The sequence below is a fragment of the Callospermophilus lateralis genome, chromosome 4 (genome assembly GCF_048772815.1).
Source record: "Callospermophilus lateralis isolate mCalLat2 chromosome 4, mCalLat2.hap1, whole genome shotgun sequence".
Lineage (NCBI taxonomy): Eukaryota > Metazoa > Chordata > Mammalia > Rodentia > Sciuridae > Callospermophilus > Callospermophilus lateralis.
Genome location: NC_135308.1, coordinates 72,579,683 through 72,600,718, shown reverse-complemented (window position 1 = coordinate 72,600,718; position 21,036 = coordinate 72,579,683). Strand labels below are relative to the sequence as shown.

General features: G+C 35.6%; 1 protein-coding gene across 1 annotated transcript in view; it reads left to right on the top strand.

Moving 5' to 3' along the window:
• LOC143398301 (uncharacterized) overlaps nucleotides 1-21,036 on the top strand; it is a 257,757-nt gene that overhangs the window by 151,214 nt on the left and 85,507 nt on the right. The window contains 4 exon segments of the mRNA XM_076855295.1: nucleotides 3,640-3,732; nucleotides 3,810-4,124; nucleotides 5,229-5,537; nucleotides 12,061-12,068. Of these exon segments, the coding sequence (XP_076711410.1) occupies nucleotides 3,640-3,732; nucleotides 3,810-4,124; nucleotides 5,229-5,537; nucleotides 12,061-12,068 (725 nt within the window).

Here is a 21,036-nt window from a genome sequence, read left to right as displayed (position 1 = left end):
TTACTTTTCTTTAATTGCACAGTACTGGGGATGATATTGTAAGGGTGTGTATGATGTGATGAAAAGTTTCACATTATTGTTTGGACAGCAAGTTGACTCAGCATTATTACTAAAAAAGCTTTTCCCCACCACAGGATCACCTTTGAAATAAACAATGCAGACTTTCCTACTCATTCTATACTCTGTTCCATTCAATCCTGTTGTTTGTGTATCCTTGCAACTGTATTTATCTCCTTTATTATTATAACTTTATTAAATGACTGAGTAAGATTTCTTTAAGAATTACTTTAAAATAACTCTTCTAATTGTGCAGCTTCTATTGCCTAATGCATTAGTCATACTTGGTTATATGCATTTCACATGAATTTTAGAAACAACTTCATATATATATGTATATGTATGTATATATATATATATATATATATATATATATATATATATATATATGTTATTATTATAACTTTATTAAATGAGTGAGTAAGATTTCTTTAAGAATTACTTTAAAATAACTCTTCTAATTGTGCAGCTTCTATTGCCTAATGCATTAGTCATACTTGGTTATATGCATTTCACATGAATTTTAGAAACAACTTCATATATATATGTATATGTGTGTGTGTGTGTGTGTGTGTGTGTGTGTGTGTGTGTGTGTATATATATATATATATATATATATATATATATATATAAATGCATTATGGTATTTAGGTTGAAATTGGACTTGGAAAACACATGAATATGGAAATAACTTACTTCCAAGCTATATCTAATTTCTCTCAGAGATTATACATGGCCTTTATGATGTTTACTTCTAGGTATTTTTGTGTTTGGTGCCATTAATGTTTGTTTTGGTGAAATATCCTAGAAATGGCTTTAATTGTTTTCACCTTTATTTTTGTATGTGTGTAGGAAATGGGTTGGTTTTTCTTTTTTCTTTCTTTCATTTTATTCATTTGTGTTAAATTGATAACTCTGAAAAAATGTCAAGGATAGTATAAAATTCCCAAGTAACCCTAACCAAATTTCCAAATGCCACTATTTTAATATATTCTCTCCTTGTGCTCCATTTATGCCTAAATTTATCAAATCTTTTTGAATGAATAGTTAAGACTAGGTGGTTAATATAATGTGTCCCATTACTCCTAAAATATTTTCATATGTAACCATAGCATTGTTACAAGTTCCATAAATCCACCTTGCTGTAATATAATCATATAGTATTAGTCTTGCTCAGATTCTTATTAATTTTCCCAAATAAGTTATTCACAGGAAAAGAATGTATGGTAATGTGCTACATTAAGTTCTCATGCTTAGTTATCTTTCTTACTATGAAACTCTTAAATTTTTTCTTTGTATTCCATGGTAATGATATTTTTCAGGAATACGAGCCAACAATTTATGAAAATTTTTCACTTTGAGCTATGGCAATAAGCAAAAATAAATAAGTAATAAGACAACTTGTAAATCAATGTTTGAGTCTGTTATACATAAATGAAAATTGGCTTTGACTTTTTTCCAATGTAGAAATGTAAACTATATAGGTTAGAAAAATTAATCACAAAACATGTCTTTCTTAAATTCATGTACAAGAATTTTTAGATCAGGTTGGACACATCTAGTACTTTAAATACGATCTACACCCTGTAGCAATCTCCTCTCTATTTTCCAGTGGATTCTTTTTTGCTTCCACATATAATAGAAGACATGGGGATTTAGTTTTCTGTATCTGTTTTATTAACCAAACACAATGTTTTCCATTCCATCTTTTTAATGCAAATGACAGGATTTCATTCTTTATGGCTGTATATCATCTGTACTTCATAAATTTTTCTTTCAGTGAGCACTTGGAGTGATTATATACCATAGCTATTGTAAATAGTGCCAGAATGAACATGGGAATGTAGGATTTCTGTGTTTCATAGTAAGTGTAATCTTGGTGACTATTGCTACATAATAAAATTTCCCCCAAAATAGCAATTTAAATAAAAATCACATTTCATTTTTCTCATAATTTGTAGATTCACAAATTTGGCAAGGACTTTTGGCAGTTGTCTCTTGTGGTCTTATGAGGTTACACTTGATCTCATCTGCAGCTGAGGTCATTGAAGACTTGACCAAGCTGGAAATCCAGGACAGTTCATTCACATGGCTGGTAGCTTGAAGTTCACCTGAGGTTGCTGACAGAACCACCTGCAAATGCTCTCTCCCACATGATAGTCCTTACAGAGTAGATTTCCCATTAAGCAACCATCCTACAGAGTCAAGAGGAGGAGGCCTGACTTTCTAAGCTAGTTTCCTAAGTCAAGCTATTCTGGCTTCACCATATTTTATTGCTTAAAGGCAACTCACCACTGTCAGCCCACATTGGAGGACAGGAGAAATGGATAGAATGTGACAGATGTTTTGGATATTTTTAAATGCTACAGGTGTATTAAATATCCCACTTTAGGAATTTTCTAATTTTTACTTTAGTACTATCAAACCAAAGGTCAGATGTTTTATCTGATATATGGAAATTAAACCACAATAAGGAGAGGGGGCAGTGAGGGGAAGAATAGAAATTCAGTAGATTAGAAATAGGATATATAAGAACAGGAGAGGGTTAGGAAAAGAACAGTGGAAAGAATCAGACATAATTTTCCCACGTGCATGTATGAAAACATCATAGTGAATCCCACCATCATGTACATCAATAAGAATGTAACTATAACTAGAATAAGACATATTCCATGCTTCTATGATTGCATAAAAATGGAATCTTATGTCATGTATAAGTAAAAAGAGCCATAATTTTTTTTAAAAAAATTAAAAAGTACCTAAAACTTATAGAGTATTAAGAATGTTAGTTTATCTTGTCATCTCTCTTAATTCCTTATTATATTTTTTATCCTGTTGAATTTCTGTGCTTCATTCTGTATTTTCCCATGTTCTTTCACTATTTCTATTTTGAAGAGCATCTACAGTGTTATTAGACTCATCCACTTATTCTTACTTTTAGCTACTGAATTTTTAAAAATATAACACATGACTCTCAAATATTGATTGGATTTTTGTTAATTATTTATCTGCCAAGATGCACATAACATGAAACCTTCATAAAGGTACTTTGCCTCTTCCATGCAGTTTATTTAGGGTAGATCACCTTAAGTAAAAATGATTGAAGTGATTAGAAATGGACAACATCTAAAATAAAAACTCTACTTTCAGTTCAAAAAATATGATGCAAGATTTCTGGATGTTCAATAGAATTTCACCTCTTTGGTCCAAACTAAATTATACTTGTGTATTCCCAGAAAAAATGTGGCAAACATGCTGAAATTTTTAGAATCTTACCTACTAACTTTGAATGAAAAATGCCTAAGGGGGAAAATACCTGATTCTAGTTTTCACTTTTCTCTGAACTTGACTCTAAAAATCTTGTTTTAGAAGCTGTGCAATGCTCTCAAGCAGCCCTGATATATTCCACTTTCCTAAACTCATTACTACATGTGTGCTTAAAACAAAAAAGTCTGGCATAACGAAAAGCAGAAATCTTCATTAGAAAATTAATGCTCCTTTGTAACAGCTTTCACCTCAGATGCCATCACTAGATTACTATGTGTGTTAATTCAGATTCCTTTTCTCTAACCCATTTGGTAGGAAACCAGACCCAGCTGCTGCCCCCGTGCAATGACTCCTGGTCTGACCCAGCAGGCTCTGCATCCTCAGAGGGCCACACTGCCAACTGCTCAGGTGAGCAAGGCCCCCAGCACCAGAGCCTTCCCATTCCCTGTGTAAATGCCCACTGACATGACCCTGTCTCCCCTCAGACAGCAGTCAGCTCCGCCTGGTGGATGGGGGCAGTCGCTGTGCAGGGAGAGTGGAGATCCTGCAGCAGGGCTCCTGGGGCTCCATCTGTGATGACAGCTGGGACCTGAGTGATGCCCACGTGGTGTGCAGACAGCTGGGCTGTGGAATGGCCCTGGAGGCCACCATCTCTGCTCACTTTGGAGAGGGATCAGGGCCCATCTGGCTGGAAGAGGTAAACTGCACAGGAGAGGAGGCCCATGTGTGGCAGTGCCCTTCCCAGGGCTGGGGGCAGCACAATTGCAGTCACAAGGAGGATGCTGGAGTCATCTGCTCAGGTTTGTGCTGCACACTGTGCACAGGTGGGGGGGGGCAATGGAAAGTCTGCAGGGTGGTGTCTGAGCCCTAGGACAGGGATTGTTCAGTTGTTGACAGGGCAGAGGAGAATGCTCCTCTTACAATTCCTGTTATTTCAGCAGAGGAGAAAATTAGGTCCTTTCATTTCCTGCTGCAGCAACTGAGCTTCTGCTCCTTCCCTCTCAACACTGTCCCCTGTCACAGTCATTCTCTACAGTGTCCATTCAAAGCAGTCATCACTCTTCTGTGAAATGTGGGTGCAACATCTTGACCCACTGAATTAGTTTTCTATTTCTGCTGTAACAATTTACCATAGATTGAATGATTCAAAACAACACAAATTTATCATCTTATAATGCGTAGGTTAGAAGCCTGCCCTGGGTCTGTCTGGTCTATACACAAGGTGTGAGCAGGCTGCAACATCCAAAGCTCTGGGAAGACTAATTTCTTTCCTTTTGGAGCTTTTAGATGTTGCTTGAATTCTTTGTCTCATGGCCCCTTCCTTTTTCAAACCAATAGCAGTGCAATCCTCTATCATTCCATGAACATATCTCCCTCAGATGAAGGTCAGAAACAATTATCTGCTTTTGAGGACACAAGTCTAAGGATATGATTAGATTGTACTCATCTATTAATCCAGGACAATCCAGGATAATCCATGAAAGGTTTCTTCTCTTAATGATATCTTTAAAGCCCTTTTGCAATAGGTAAAATATTCACATGTTCTGAGGATCAGAGAGTGAGCATATTTGGAGCTCCACTAATGTGCCACATCTGTGTCATCCATCCTTTTCTAGGGCCTGTCAGATGATTATTCAGAGACTAGGTAAAGAGTTTACTCACTGTAGAGCCCCCAGATAGTATTCCTGCCTATTGATTTGCTAATATTACATTGTTGTAGAAAAAGAAAGTGAGGTACAAGTTAGCAAAACAGGTTAGAGGGACAAAAAATAACTTCCAGTCTTCTACCTAGTGGGCACTTCCTCAGCAGAGTCAGCAATAAGCACTCACTACTTAGGAATAAAGAAAAACAGCAGTAAGAGCTGAATGCTCACTGACCCCTGTTTTCCTCTTTTCCATTTCAGAGTTCCTGGCCCTCAGGCTGGTGAGCGAGGACCAGGAGTGTTCTGGGTGGCTGGAGGTTTTCTACAACAACACCTGGGGCAGTGTCTGCCACAGCCCCATGGAACCCATGACCTTGTCCATAATCTGCAGACAGCTTGGCTGTGGGGACACTAGGACTCTGGATTTCTGGGTTCCTTCTAGAGAAGGTTCTAGACCCCGCTGGGTGGATGGAATTCGCTGTCGGGAAACTGATACCTCTCTCTGGCAGTGTCCTTCTCACCCTTGGAAATACCAATCTTGCTCTCCAAAGGAGGGAGCTCATATCACGTGTACAGATGACCTACTGTCTATTTCTATGTGTTTGTCCTATGCCTGTAGGTTGTTGTTAGGAAAGTTTTGTATATTCAAAGATAATGGATGAGTTAAAATAATTCCACAAAATGAATATGTCATAGACATTACTTTATCCACCTCTTGCAATCCTATTTCAAAAGTAGTTGTGAGGAAAACTTGCAATGATAGCAATTTATGTAAAAATTATCAGAGAGACTGAACTGAGGATATGGGGGCATGCAATTATAATCTGATAAACTTTCAAAGCAATTGACTAATTTAATCTTAAGTTATATTAATTGATGTGTATTTCTTTAGTAGGAGGGTGAATGACTGGACCACAGTTATACACATTGCTTGCTATGTGCTATCAATTTATTCCCACCAACACAATCAACTCTTGAGACATATCATTGTGATAATTTATTACTGTAAGGAACAATAATAAAGACAATAGAGAGTCAAGGTGTAGAGGCAGGGAAGGTAGCAGAGTGGCTCCTTGTCCAAGTGGCCACATTTATTTATACCAACAGGTTATATTAGGTCATTAATACCAAAACCACATTACTGTTTAGAGTATAAGTAAGGTTGCTTATTCTGCAATTACATTTCATAGTTACAAATATGCAATATTAAAAGCTTTGTGCAGTTCTCAAGAAAGTCCATTGTCTGAAATTGCTGTAAGGTGGGCAGCACCAGGAGCACTAGAGCTTGGTAAAACATTGTAGTTATCTAGCAAACAAGTACTTCTATTCCCAAGAACTAACTCAGATTATAGTCAAAGCTGATAAGACTAGCATGGAGGGCATTACTATAGCAAATGGGCATCCTATGCCTTTGCACAGAAACTTTCCTAGGCACCAAGCATGCCACAGTCATGCAGTCATCAGGAACCCCAACCCCAAACACAGAAACCCCACAGATCACCTTTCCTGTCTTTTAAGTCCTCTCAAATGCATAATAGTTTTCTTTTTAATGCTGATGGAGGCAAAAAATAGGGTAGGCATTGACAACAGCAAGCACAATATAACAATCCCAGTATTAGTAAACATCCACCTATGAATAATTGTTTGACCAAGAAAATTTGGGTAACCATGAAGTTATCCAATCCAATAAGTCTAAAGCTCCATCATCTTGTCAGACCTCATCAATGATATCATTAAAGTAGTCTAACTCCTTTGAAATAGAATCACTCTTATCACTTAAGTTAAAGCAACACATATTATTAAACTCCTGACATCCTTGTGATATAATAATAACAAATAATCAATTGCAGCCTGATTGTCAAGTATGGTTTGACAATTTGTTTTTGTTCTTCATTAAGCATATTAATTGCCATAGAGTTATGATTAGTATTTTTTTACTATAGCACAGTCCAGTTTTATAGTAGTTTTGTAAGCCCTGTTAACTTGTCCAGGGATACCCACTAAGGAAAATGTCAAAATGTCAAATTTTGCCTTAGAGAGAAGGCTTACTGAATCATCACAGTTTTTTATCAAGGGGAATAGACCTTTATGGATACATTGTGCAGGATGGTGGCCTTTTATATCCTGTGGGGATGGTAAGAAAACAGTTTGCTAAAACAACAATGGGTACCGTGAGACATTTTTGCAGGTATATAACAATTTTAGCCAAGTGAACCCAGATATTGTAATGGGTTTTAGAAGTCGAGGAGTCTGACTGTACTGAATTTTCATGGCTGGGATACAACAACAGAACAACATTATTGTTAAGACCAAAGTATTTACAGAGTTTTGTGTGAGTTTAGACCTGTTGGTGGAAGCATAGCAGTGTATCTTTTTCCCCATGTGATCAGAAGCATAGGGTCTTATCATCCTGGGTCTGGTAAAAATCTGTATATTACATAAATTTTTGCTAATGGCTGTTTGGGAATAAGATGTCTATCCAAAGCAGATGATCAATTGTGAGTATAAATTTATATTGCATGTTGAGTGCATTAACTGTTAATAAAACAGTATTTAAAGCATTATAAATATTAGAGAAGCAAGACACCCGTTTTTGTTTTACTTTAAAAGGCAAGTTTTAAGAGTATGATGTTCTTGTTTAACCAAAACCTGTCCAGTAGGATTATGAGGAATTTTATGATTTAAAATTATATTTTATTGATTACAAAATTGTGTAAAAGCATGAGATGTATATGTAGAGGCATTATCCATTTTTAAATGAATAGGCTTGCTCATGATGGCAAAGCAAAGTAATAAATGAGAAATGCAAGTAGATACCTTATCAGACCTTTGGGCACTATCCCAAATGAACCCAGAATGAATGTCAATAAAAATACGAAGAAAGGAGTAAGGATGAAATGGAGGGAAATGAGTAACATCCATTTGCCAAAGTATATTAGAATGTAGGCCTTGTGGATTTTAAGATCTTCACACAGGGGCTTAAAATTTGTTGATTATAACATGAACCAATTAAGAAGATATGGAAAACACTTTCATTAGTGATTGAGCATTTTGATGAAAAAAAATCCATGGGATTTCACACCATCTCAAAATAAAGGACAAAGGTATTTCACAATGTTACCTGTATGAGCATTACATTCCATCAAAGGCATCTTGGTATGGCTGCATATATGAGAGAGGAATATAGGAGATATATGATGCTACAAAATAGTTTAAAAGGTTAAAAAAAGAGATAGTAAGTTGAAATCCAAATGAGGATATAAAAATATAAGCTATAAAAATATGAGGAACAAGTTTAGTTATATATGTTACTACTGTGTATTTCTATGTGTTTGTCCTATGCCTGTCAAGAATCTGTAATAATGTTTAAAGTAGTAGAAAATAGTCTTTGTGCCAGGATAATGGTAGTTAAAGCAGGTTGCTCTAGAGAGATTTGAAGTAGGATATAATAGTCAGTCCATTTATCATTAATAAGAACAGATATTACTCATTTTTGTTTACCTCTATTTGTGCATACCTTTAACCCATTTATAAGAGGAATGGTAGAAATTAAGGAAGATGGGAAATGTATAACCTGATACAACAAAGAGAATTGTCTATCATGAGGCATGTGAAAATTACTTGGTGTTAAAAAATTGTTAATACAAATTTATACTAGAGGAAGAATTGTAAATATGGGAGATATAGTTTTCTCATAAGTAAGGTATAAAACATGAATGTCTATGTCTGGGTTTTCTGTCTTTTTTTAATTGGTTTTACTTTTTAAATACATGACAGGAGAATGCATATCAATTCTTATTACACATATAAAATATATAAAACAATACTTCATATCTCTGTATATAAGGTATGTTCACACCAATTCACATCTTCATACATGTACTTTAGATAATGATGTCCATCACATTATTACGTCATTGCTAACCCCCTGCCCCCTTCTTTTCCTTCCAACTGCTCTGCCCTATCTAGAGTTTGTCCTCCCATGCTCCTTCTCCCTAGCCAACTATGAGTTAGTCACCTCATATCAGAGAAAACATTTGGCATTTGATTTTTTGGGATTGGCTAACTTCATTTAGCATTATCTTCTCCAACTGCATCCATTTACCTGCAAATGCCATGATTTTATTCCCTTTTATTGCTGAGTAATATTTCATTATGTATATATGCCACATTTTTAAAATCCATTCATCTACTGAAGGGCATCTAGTTTGGTTTCACAGTTTAGCTATTGTGAATTGTGCTGCTATAAACATTGATGTGGCTGTGTCCCTGTTTTTAAGTATTTGGATATAGACCAAGGAGAGGGATAGCTGGGTCAAATGGTGGCTCCATTCTCAGTTTTCCAAGGAATCTCCATACTGCTTTCCATATTGGCTGCACTAATTTGCAGGCCCACCAACAATGATGAGTGTGACTATTCCCCACATCCTCTCCAACATTTATTGATGTTTGTATTCTTAATAGCTGCCATTCTTACTGGAGTGAGATGGTATCTTAGTTTTGATTTGCATATCTCTAATTGCTGGAGATGTTGAAAATTTTTTTATATATGTGTTGATTGAATATCCTACTCTGAGAAGTGTCTGTTCTGTTCCTTGGCCCATTTATTGATTGGGTCATTTGTTTTTTGGTTGTTTAACTTTTTGAGTTTTTTATATACCCTAGATATTAGTGCTCTATCTGATGTGTGAGGGGTAAAAATTTGCTCTCAATATGTAGGCTCTCTATCCACCTCATAAATTGTTTCTTTTGCTGAAAAGAAACTTTTTAATTTGAGTCCATCCCATTTATTGATTCTTGGTTTTAATTATTGCACTATAGGAGTATTATTACGGAATTTGGAATTACTAATCCCTCATGATGGAGAGTAGGGCCTACTTTTTCTTCTATTGTATGCAGGGTTTCTAGTTGTATTCCAAGTCCATGATCCATTTTGAGTTGAGTTTTGCATGGTGAGAGATAGGGGTTTAATTTTATTTTGTTGAATATGGATTTCCAGTTTTCTCAGAACCATTTATTGAAGAGGCTATCCTTTCTCCAATGCTTGTTTTTGGCATCTTTGTCTAATATAAGATAATTGTAGTTTTGTGGATTAGTCTCTGTGACCTCTATTCTGTACAATTTATCTACCAGTCTGATTTGGTGCTAATACCATCCTGTTTTTCTTACTATTGCTCTATAGTATAGTTTAAGGTCTAGTATAGTAATGCCACCTGCTTCACTCTTTCTGCTAAGGATTGCTTTAGCAATTCTGAGTCTCTTATTTTTCCAGATGAATTTCATGATTGCTTTTTCTATTTCCATGAAGAATTCCATTGGGATTTTTATCAGAATTGCATTAAATCTATATAGTGCTCTTGGTAGTATGGTCATTTTGATAATATTAATTCTGCCTATCCAAGAGCAAGGTAAATTTTTCCATCTTCTAAGGTCTTCTTTGATTTCTTTCTTTAGGGTTTTAGTTTTTTTTCTTTTAGTTTTCACTGTATAGATCTTTCAGCTTTTTGTTAAGTTGATTCCCAAGTAATTTTTTTGAGGCTATTATAAATGGGGTAGTTTTCCTCATTTCCTTCTCAGAGGCTTTGTCACTGATATACAGAAATGCCTTTGATTTATAGGTGTTGATTTTATAACCTGCTACTTACTGAATTAGTTTACTAGTTCTAGAAGTTTTCTGGTGGAACTTTTTGGGTCTTCTAGGTATAGAATCATATTGTAAGCAAATAGTGCTAATTTAAGTTCTTCTTTTCCTATATGTATCCCTTTAATTTCTTTTGTCTCTCTAATTGCTCTGGCTAGTATTTCAAGAACTATGATAAATAGAAGTGAAAGAGGACATCCATGTCTTGTTCCAGTTTTCAGAGGGAATGCAATCAATTTTTCTCCATTTACAATGATGTTGGCCTGGGGTTTGTTTCAGATTGCTTTTATGATGTTGAGATATGTTTCTGTTATTTCTAGTTTTTCTAGTATTTTGAACATGAAGGGGTGCTGTATTTTGTCAAATGCTTTTTTTGCATGTATGATCATATGATCATATGATTCTTATCTTTGAGTCTATTGATGTGATAGATTACAATTATTGATTTTATTGTATTGCACCAACATTGTATACCTGAGATGAATCCCATTTGATCATGGTCCACTATCTTTTTAATATGTTTTTGTATTTGATTTGCCAGAATTTTCTTGAGAGTTTTTACATCTATGTTCATTAGAGATATTGGTCTGAAGTTTTCTTTCTTTGATGTGTCTTTGTCTTAGTTTTGGAATGGTTTTGGTTTTGTCTGGTTTTGGAATCCGGGTGATATTGGCCTCATAGTATGAGTTTGGAAGTGCTGCCTCTTTTTCTATTTCCTGAAATAAATGGAAGAATATTGGTATTAGTACTTCTTTAAAGGCCTTGTGGATCTCAACTGTGTAACCATCCAGTCCTGGGCTTTTCTTGGTTGTTAGGCTTCTGATGGTGTCTTCTATTTCATCACTTGATATTGGTCTGTTTAAATTGTGTATATCTTCCTGATGTATTTTGGGCAAGTCGTATGACTTAAGAAATTTGTCAATGCCTTCACTTTCTTCTTTTTTATTGGAATATAAGTTTTCAAAATAGTTTCTAATTATCCTCTGTATTTCTGTAGTGTCTGTTGTGATATTAACTTTTTCATTATGTATGCTTGTAATTTGAGTTCTTTCTCTCCTTATCATCACTAGTGTAGCTAAGGGTCTGTCAATTTTATTTAATTTTTCAAAGAACCAAATTTTGTTTTCTCAATTTTTTCAATTGTTTCTTTTGTTTCAATTTCATTGATTTCAGCTCTCATTTTAATTATTTCTTGCCTTCTATTGGTTTTTCTGTTGATTTGTTCTTTTTCTAGGGCTTTGAGATGTGAGGTCATTTATTTTTTGAATTTTTCTTCTTTTAAGGAATGAACTCCATGCAATGAACTTTCTTCTTAGAGTTGCCTTCATAGTGTCTGAGAGATTTTGATATTCGCTGTCTATGTTCTCATTTACCTCTAATAATTTTTTAATCTCCTTTATGATGTCTTCTGCAACCCATTGTTCATTCAGTAGCATATTGTTTAGTATCCAGGTGTTGGAGTAATTTTTATTTTTAATTTTGTGGATGATTTACAATTTCATTCCATTATGATCTGATAAAATCCATGGTAGTGTCTCTACTTTTTTGTATTTGCTAAGAGTTTCTTTGTGGCATAGTATATGGTCTGTTTTAGAGAAGGATCCATGTTCTGCTGAGAAGAAAGTATATCTGCTTGATGCAGGTTGCAGTTTTCTATATGTGTCAGTTAAGTCTAAGTTATTGATTGTATTATTGAGTTCTATAGATTCTTTATACAACTTTTGTTTTGAAGATCTATCCAGTGGTGAGAAAAGTGTATTAAAGTCACTCAAAATTATTGTGTTGTGTTCAATTTGATTCTAAAACTTGAGAAGAATTTACTTGATGAACATATTTGAGCATTGTTTGGGGAATATATATTTATGATTGTTATTTCTTGTTGGTGTATGGTTCCCTTGAGCAGTATGTAATGTCCATTATTTTTATCTCTTTTGATTAACTTTGCTTTAAGTCTACTTTATTTGATATGAGGATGGAAACCCCTGCTTGCTTCCGTAGTCTGTGTGAGTGGTATGATTTGTCCCAACCTTTCACCTTCAGTTTGTGTATGTCTTTACCTATCAGATAAGTCCCCTGGAGGCATCTATTGTTGGGTCTCTTTTAAATCCAATCTACTAGTCTATGTCTTTTGATTAGTAAGTTTAAGCCATTAACATTCAGGATTACTTTTGAGACATGGTTTGTATTTCCAGCCATATTTGTTTAGTTTTGCTATTTAACTTGATTTGATTTTCTTCTTTGATTAGTTTTTTCTTTAGGGTAAAATGAAATATTCCCTCTGATGACTTTCATTTTGTTTTTTGTTTCCTCTTCTTGGAGTATTTTTCCAATGTTTTGTAGTGTCAGTTTTCTAGCTATACTTTTTTAAAACTTTTGTTTATCATGAAAGGTTTTTATTTCATCTTCAAATATAAAGCTTAATTTTGCTGAATACAAGATTTTTGGTTGGCACCCATTTCTTTCAGAGCTTGATATATGTTGTTCCAGGATGTTCTAGCTTTCAGGGTCTGTGTTGAAAAATCTCCTGTTATCCTAATTCGTTTCCCCATATATGTAATCTGATTCCTTATCTTGTGGATTTTAAAGTTCTCTCCTTATTCTGTATGTTGGGCATTTTCATTATAATGTGCCTTGGTGTAGATCTGTTGTGATTTTGTACATTAAGCATCCTATAGGCTTCTTGAATTTGGATTTCCAATTTATTCTTCATGTTTGGAAAATTTTCTGATATTATTTCATTGAATATATTGTTCATTCCTTTGGTTTGGACCTTTATGCCTTTCTCTATCCCAATAATTATTAAATTTGGTCTTCTTATGCTATCCAATATTTCTTAACTGTTCTGCTCATGGTTTCTTACCATTATCACTGTGTGGTCTATATTCTTTTCAAGATTATATATTTTGTCTTCATTGTCTGATGCTCTATCTTCCAACTGGTTTACAATGTTGGTGATGTTTTCATTTGAGATTTTAATTGGGTTTATTATTTCTTCCATTTCAAGAATTTCTGATTTTTGTTTGTTTGTTTTATAGAATCTCTATCTCCCTGTTGAGGTGATCTTTTACTTCCTGCATTTGTTTATGTAGCTCCTTGTCAAAGTGAACTTTCACTGCCTGTATTTGCTCTTATATCTTTCTTGAGTTCACAGAACATCTTAACCATGTACATCCTAAACTCCTTCTCTGTATTTTTTTGTTCTGTGGCTTCTAATAATGTGGTGTCTTCATTTGTTTGAAGCATTTTTTTTCTTGTCTTTTCATGTTGTTCATGTGCCTTTCTTTCCAGCTCTGTGGGTCTAGAATGTTATTGTTTTTACCCTATAGGTGTTTAGTGCTTTTGTAGGGTTCCAAGATCTCTCCTTTGTGGGGAAGGACAATGTTAACCAATCCCAATATCAGCAATATAATTTCTATGAACAATTTGTTGTTATTAAGACATTTACAATTTAGTCTCAATGTACAGAAATGCTGGATTCAATTATTATCTAAAATAGAATCAGTAGTTGGTTAAAAAGTTTACAGTTTCTGACAGTGGACAATAACCTGGGGGTGGGGCTTAGAATGATATGCTGAGGAGGTAAGATGTGAGGATATAGAGTCAATATATCTTAGGAAGTATGAAGGAGAAATCTAGTGAAGAAGGTTAGTAGCAAGAGAATAGATAGAAAGTAATTTAGGGTAGGCACATATGTGGGGTGACAGTAGAGTACATAAAACAAACACACATATGTATTTAGAAAAATACAGATGTTAAAATAGTAAAAAATTGATGGGGGAAAATGAAAGAACAAAAAGGAAAAGAAAATAAAGGGCATATACAACACTTGTATACTATATTATTCAGATGACTCAGTCCTCAAAGTCCTATTTCATGCAAATTACTTGGTTTCACATATGTTGGGCATTTGAGGAGCAGAGGATGGAGGGGTAGAAGAGAACAAACAAACAAACAAACAAACAAAAACAAAAAACTCAAAGTAGGAAGCCAGGGTTGTAGGTAGCTTTAGAAGATCCTGCTTCTCTTCTCATCCAGTAGGTGGGGCATACTGTTGTAAGCTGGTGTCTCTGCCCTCTGGATGGTAGAGATAACCAGGGTGGGAAAACTTGTCCTGGAGCAGAGTGCCTGGATGCAGAGAGTGGCACAAACAGTCCCTGCAGAAAGACTGCACCTCATGGGTCTCTTCTTTGGACCACTCACTCATATGACTTAAGCGTCTGGTACTATCTCCCTTCTTGCCTGGAGATTTCCCAGTTCCTGGTCTCTCTGTTAGGTTCCAAATTTTAGCCTCATCTCCCTCTCCCTTAGCAGTTCCCAATTGAGGAAACTCTCACCCAGGGCTCCCATGGGCGGCTCCCTGGTCACACTGCACACCTATGTTGGGCAGCTACTGGGTTGGATTACCACCACTGGGGAGGGGGAAGGTTGGAAACCTGGTACCTGGCTGCTGGAGATACAATCTGGGAATTGCCTCTAGCTAAATGATGAGAATGTTGAGTCAAGATGGCAGAGGTCTGCTTTCAGCACTGGGGTGTCTGGTGAGGTGGGAGGATCCTGGTGAGGTTGGGAGAGCCAGGTGATGGTGTTGTGCTGTGGGTAGGTAGCAGCTGAGTGACTTGCATGGGAGCATAGCGAAGTCTTGGTGATCTCCATGTCTGTTAAGGATGAAATTTCAGTATGACAATCAGTAATTAATTGAGCATACATAAGAGAAAGAGATAAAATATTACAGCCTGAAAAATGAGGACAATATAATTATTTATATATATACTTTTATGTATATAATTTTGGTTATAATAGTAAGTACTGTTGTAAAAGCATAAGGTGTTTTAGCAAAAACTATCAATGACAATGGCACATTAGATATTGAAATTTGATCCAGCATTATTGTTGATAATCCTTGTTAATTTTTTGTAAAGCCTGTTTTAAAAAAAGAGTTAAATAAAGAAATGAGGCAAAATCCTGTTTCTTTAACAACTGGAAAAAATGAGAGATCGGTATGGCATCAGCTGTAATTTTTAATTTATGTATTTAAGAAACTATACTTATGAAGATTAATCTCATTTATGTTGTTTAATTTACTTATTTTAATTATAACATAAAAACATAAGAAAAACATGATTAATTGTATTAATCATCCCTGTTTTGCTTAAGAAAAATTTAAAAGTAATGGATATTACATTACATTTTAGATATTTTCATGAATTAAGACTTTATTGTTTGGTCACCTAGAAAAACCCATAAGTCAGAATCTTAAGGACATCTAATTTTTTATCTGATTACTTGATTTAAATTAAGTTATTTGGATCCATTTTTTATTTAATTTTTCATTTATGAATGCTCATTTATCTAAATGTCAATTTTGATATCAGGTACATAATAAATAGACATAGCATAGGCCTGTGTAATTGGAAATGCCAAGTGCAAAATCTAACAGCTATGATGGACACTGAAATCAATGTTTTCAGATATTCGGCTATTTGTCTGTGGTGGATTTCAGATCCATTCCCAATATCACCATATTTATGTACTTCTAAGAATTTATTTTAAAATTTTTTGAATGTATTTGAGAGTTAACTCTGGAGAAATTGGCCTTTGGATAAAGACAGAATGTAAAAACCTTTACAGTTAGATAAAACAAGACTGATCAGAAAAATACATCAACTTACATAGAATACTTAAAAACTTACATTGTCATAATATAAACTTTTTTTATCAGGTCAGAGTGTAATTTTAGCTCAGATAAAAACCAAATGGAAGCCTGTGAAATTTTTAGGAAAAAAAAATTTTCAAAAAGAAACCTTGCACATTTAGAATGTTTCTACTTTTGTCTTTCTGTGCTATAATATTAGGGAGGAACTAGTTGAGAAAGCAAGCTGAACATAGATAATACAATCAGCCATGCAGTTTGGATTTAAAAGAGACACTTTTTTCCCTTTGTCTTAAGTGATTTTTTTTATAAGACTAGTAAATCTTGTAGGTCCTATAATTTACATGTTAAATATAAGGATAGGAATTTTATAGATCCAGTGGAAGTTATAAGATAAGTAAAACTGTTGTAAACATTTTCTCTTTTTATAATTTTTTAAAGCATGGTGTTATAGTTTACATACTTTGTGGAGAGTTATTTTTTCTTTTTCTTTTTTCTTTTTTTGTTTAAAATCTTATAAATCTTGTAACAGTTTCTACATATGGTTGAATATAAGTAATGATTTGTTGTGGATTGGAAAGGATAGAGCATGGTAGCCACAGGAAGCTTTGGGACACTTATTATTTTTGTTTTCTTTGCCTCTTGAGGCCATGCATAAAGCCATACCATAAAAAGTATTTATTACCATGATACTAGTATTTGTGTTCAATGACCCTGTAATTGACTTCTCATTTATACAAAGTGTTGAGAGCCTCAGCTGAAGGGGCCCCAGCAAACTTCCAGCTGCCAGCAAACTTCCAGCTGCCAGCTGATGATTGGCTCACAGCGCCCCAGCAAACTTCTAGCTGCCAATTGATTGGCTCCTCTGCGGTGATGGTCATTGGGCTGTTTCCCCGCCCTTTCAGACCACAGAGCTGCTCATTGGGGGACTTTTTTTTGGCTCTGTCCACTCGACCCAGCCAATCAGCCTCAAGAGCAGGAGGAGTGGGGGAGGTGGAGAGGTTTGTGGGAAGCCGGTGGTGGCAGTTGGGCGCTGAAGGTTTTCCTGAGGAGCTGTGTGGTGCAGTGTGTGTGTTCTAAAAATAAAGTTTGTTTCTTTTGACGAGTGGCTCCTGAATTGTGCCCAGCCAGACTGCAGCAACAAAGAATTAATTTAAGTCTACTTATAGTAACTGATAAACATGTTTCAATGACAGTAGAGTCAAACCTTGTATTTTCTCTTTTATTTAAAGGTTGTAACTCTTTAAATACAGCAAAAGGTAATAGGTCATATTTAGGTTGGTTAGCAGAATTTATCTTAATAGGGCAGACAGGTAAGTTATGGGAATCCCCTTCCTCCACATCTCGTCTAAACACTCAATTCACTGAGATCTAGCTGGGGGTAGGGCAGCTGCCACATCCAGCCATTGAGGCAATGGCAGTGAATTAGTTAGAGAAGTTTTATGTGTGGGGTTCCAGGCACAAAAGGAGAAGAGCAGACAGGTTGAAAAACAGAGGTTTTATCAATTTCATCTCTACAAAGAAACCAAGTTTGAAGAACAGGAAAAGTAGTTTGTGGCTTCTCATGTAGTGTTTCACCTATTTGCTCCCAGGCTTTCAAATTTAGTGTCCCACTTTCTGGATAAAAAGGACAATAAGAGCTTATCTCTATCAGCAAGACAGTAAGATCAGCATTATTTATGGTATGTACAGCCCTACCAAGAAGTAAAGAAAGTTTGGCCTAATGACATGGCTGAGTGTCAGAGATAGAGAATTAGCCATAGCTTACTGATTACAGATTGATACCAGCTGTTGAAAGTGACACTTGCATCAAAAGCCTATTCCAGGCATAAGTAAGCTACTCATTTCCCCTGTCAACATCTGGAAGGGTTTCTATTAAGGTGGATTCTGTTGTCCCAAACTCTCTATAAATTCGGAGGCTTTTGGGGGAGAGAACTCTTCTCATACCCCAATGTTGGTCACCAGTTGTAAGAAATAATAATATCAGGAAACAGAGTCAAGGTGCAGAGGAAGGAAATGTAGCAGAGTAGCTCCTTGTCCAAGTGACCACATTTATTTATACCAATGGTTATATTAGGTAATTAGTATCATAACCACATTACTGTTTAGAGTATCAGTAAGGTTGCTTATTCTGCAGTTACATTTCATAGTTACAAATATGCAATATCAAAAGCTTTGTGCAGTTCTCAAGAAAGTCCATTGTCTGAAGTTACTGTTAGGTGGGCAGCACCAGGGGCACCAGAGCTTGGTGAAACATTATAGTTATCTAGAAAACATGTTCTTCTATTCCCAGGAACTATGTGCCTAAAATTACAGTAGAAGGTGATAAGAGTCTAGCATGGAGGGCATTACTATAGCAACTGGGCATCCTATGCCTTTGCACAGAAATTTTCCTAGGCACCAAACTTGCAACAGCCATGAAGTCATCAGGGACCCCATTCCCAAACACAGAACCTTTACATATTTCTTATGAGGAAATTGAGATTAAGAGTAAACACTTCATCTTCCTCACACTTTCAATTGAGTGAGTGGCAACTTGGGGAATCCGATAAAATGGGCTGTTTACTCTGAAATCCTCTACAAATTAGTTTGTTGATAATAAGTAATTGGATGATTTCTAGGTAGAAACTTAATTCCAGGCAGGAGGAGAGGCAAAAGAAGAAAATATTAAACATACTCTCTGGAGTTTGCACTCTAGTGTGACTACACAACCACACATAAATTTGAGAGTCATGAAGGCATGGAATATGCTGTGCAAATATTCATTGAGGAAGAGATAAATCATATTTAACTTGAGAACTAAATAAGGAGACCTAAATAAGGTCCCATGAAGGAAGAATATAGAGCATTTGGTCAGTGTAAATACTGAGATAGTAGGAGCATGGCGGCTTTGAGGTACTGATAAATTCCATCATGAGCAAAGCAGGAAGAGTGTGGGGAGAGTGATACCTGATTACCTGGATGGGTAAGAAGAGCTAAAGGCCTCTCCAAGGCATGGCCCCAATAGCAATCCTGTTAAAAGGTATTTGTTAGCCATTTCATCTGCCACATCATAGGGAAGTGCTATGAGATGAGAGACCTGGTATCCCTTATTTTCCTCTTTAATTGATCTCCTCACATTCCCAGTACCCTCTCCTATGAGACTTTTTTCATATGTTACTGAAAATTAACATGCCCACTTCATCCCTCTCCCAGAAAACATTCCATGAGGCCTGTTGCAAAACAGAGGCTATCCTCTTCCATCTTCTTAAGACCTATAATGTCCACTTCAGTTTTGTGTTCTAATAAAAACCTGGCTGTCCTCTGAAAACAATGATATTCTTGTCATTTAGAGGCTCTGTGCTTCCCTTTCAACAGGATATTTCTGGGCCAAAAATTAAAATAAAAATATTCTTGCTTTATTTTATTATTTTAAATAATTTTCTTTCTTTGTCTCCATGTCCACCTACTTGAAATTTGCCCAATGAGGTAGCACCAGCTACCACTTCAATTGGTTTCACTCTCCAGCCTGGTTATTCCACCTCATCCAGGAAGGCTGCAGTAGCAGGATCACCAGGCTCCTCTGTCTCCTGTTCCTGTTGCTGCCAGGAACCTTGCACACAACTGAGATAACATCCTGGCTTCTCCATTCCTGATATTCTCCCTTGTAAGCATTCCACTTACACCCCATCTGCTTTATGGCCACACTATTGTCTATTACTAACTGTCCAGCTTGAGATCTTGATGACATTGTTCCTTCTCTGACTATTGACTCTCCTTCTTATGGCACATATTCTTGATGCTCCTTTTCCAGATATTTCATCCTCATTCAGATTCCAAATGTTTTCCCTTACCAATTTTTTTGTTTTCCACTCTCCTAATGATTGCACATGTTCCTCTTACCCTGATTACACAACATGATGCCCCATTATAATCCTCCCCCTCATGTACACTCAACTCCTTGGTCTCTTCTGTCAGTCAAAGAAAAGAATATTATTACCACTCAGGTACTCCCATGTGGGGATTAATTCACTGATTTGTTTAAGACTCTCATATCCCAATTGTTTCTCCTCTAAAACTTCTTGCAGTGTCTCTTCAGGAACTTTTTGGGGACACCTTACATCCAAACCATAACATCTACCAAGGCTTGAGCAGGGCCAGGTCATAGTTACAATAAGGTACAACCTCACTCAGGTGGCTGGAGGTGTAGCTCAGTAGCAAAGCACACCCAACATGTTTGCAGTTCTTGGCTTAATCACCATCATGACTCAGAAAGAACAAAATAAATAACAGTACCTACCACATAAACATAAATCAGCTCTATGAATGCAATAATAATCAAATAAACTAAATAAAAAAAATAATACAATGCAGTGATTAAAGGACTGAATTCCCAAGTAGAATAATCTATATTAAACCTAGCTGGAACTAGTTGCATGCACTTTTAAGTTTTTCATATTTCATTTTTTTAATTGTAACTGGAGAGAAAGGAAGCATTTATATCTGAGGGAATACACATAAAATACTCAGTAAATGACCTAAAAAATAGTAGTAGCCAATGGATAATGTTATTATTATGGAGCTTACATGGATACCAGCTGGAACTGTCAGTAAAGGAATAAATGCCATTCATATTTACTGTAAAAAAAAGGAATCTCTCTCAAAAAAACTTCCCAAACTTGATCTAAAGCTTTTAACAACCATGTGTTTCTTACAAGAAAAGGTAAGAAAGCTGGAGTTGAAGTTGAAATTACTTTGTATTTTTCTCTGAGCTGCCTTAATGCTTCTCCACATTATTT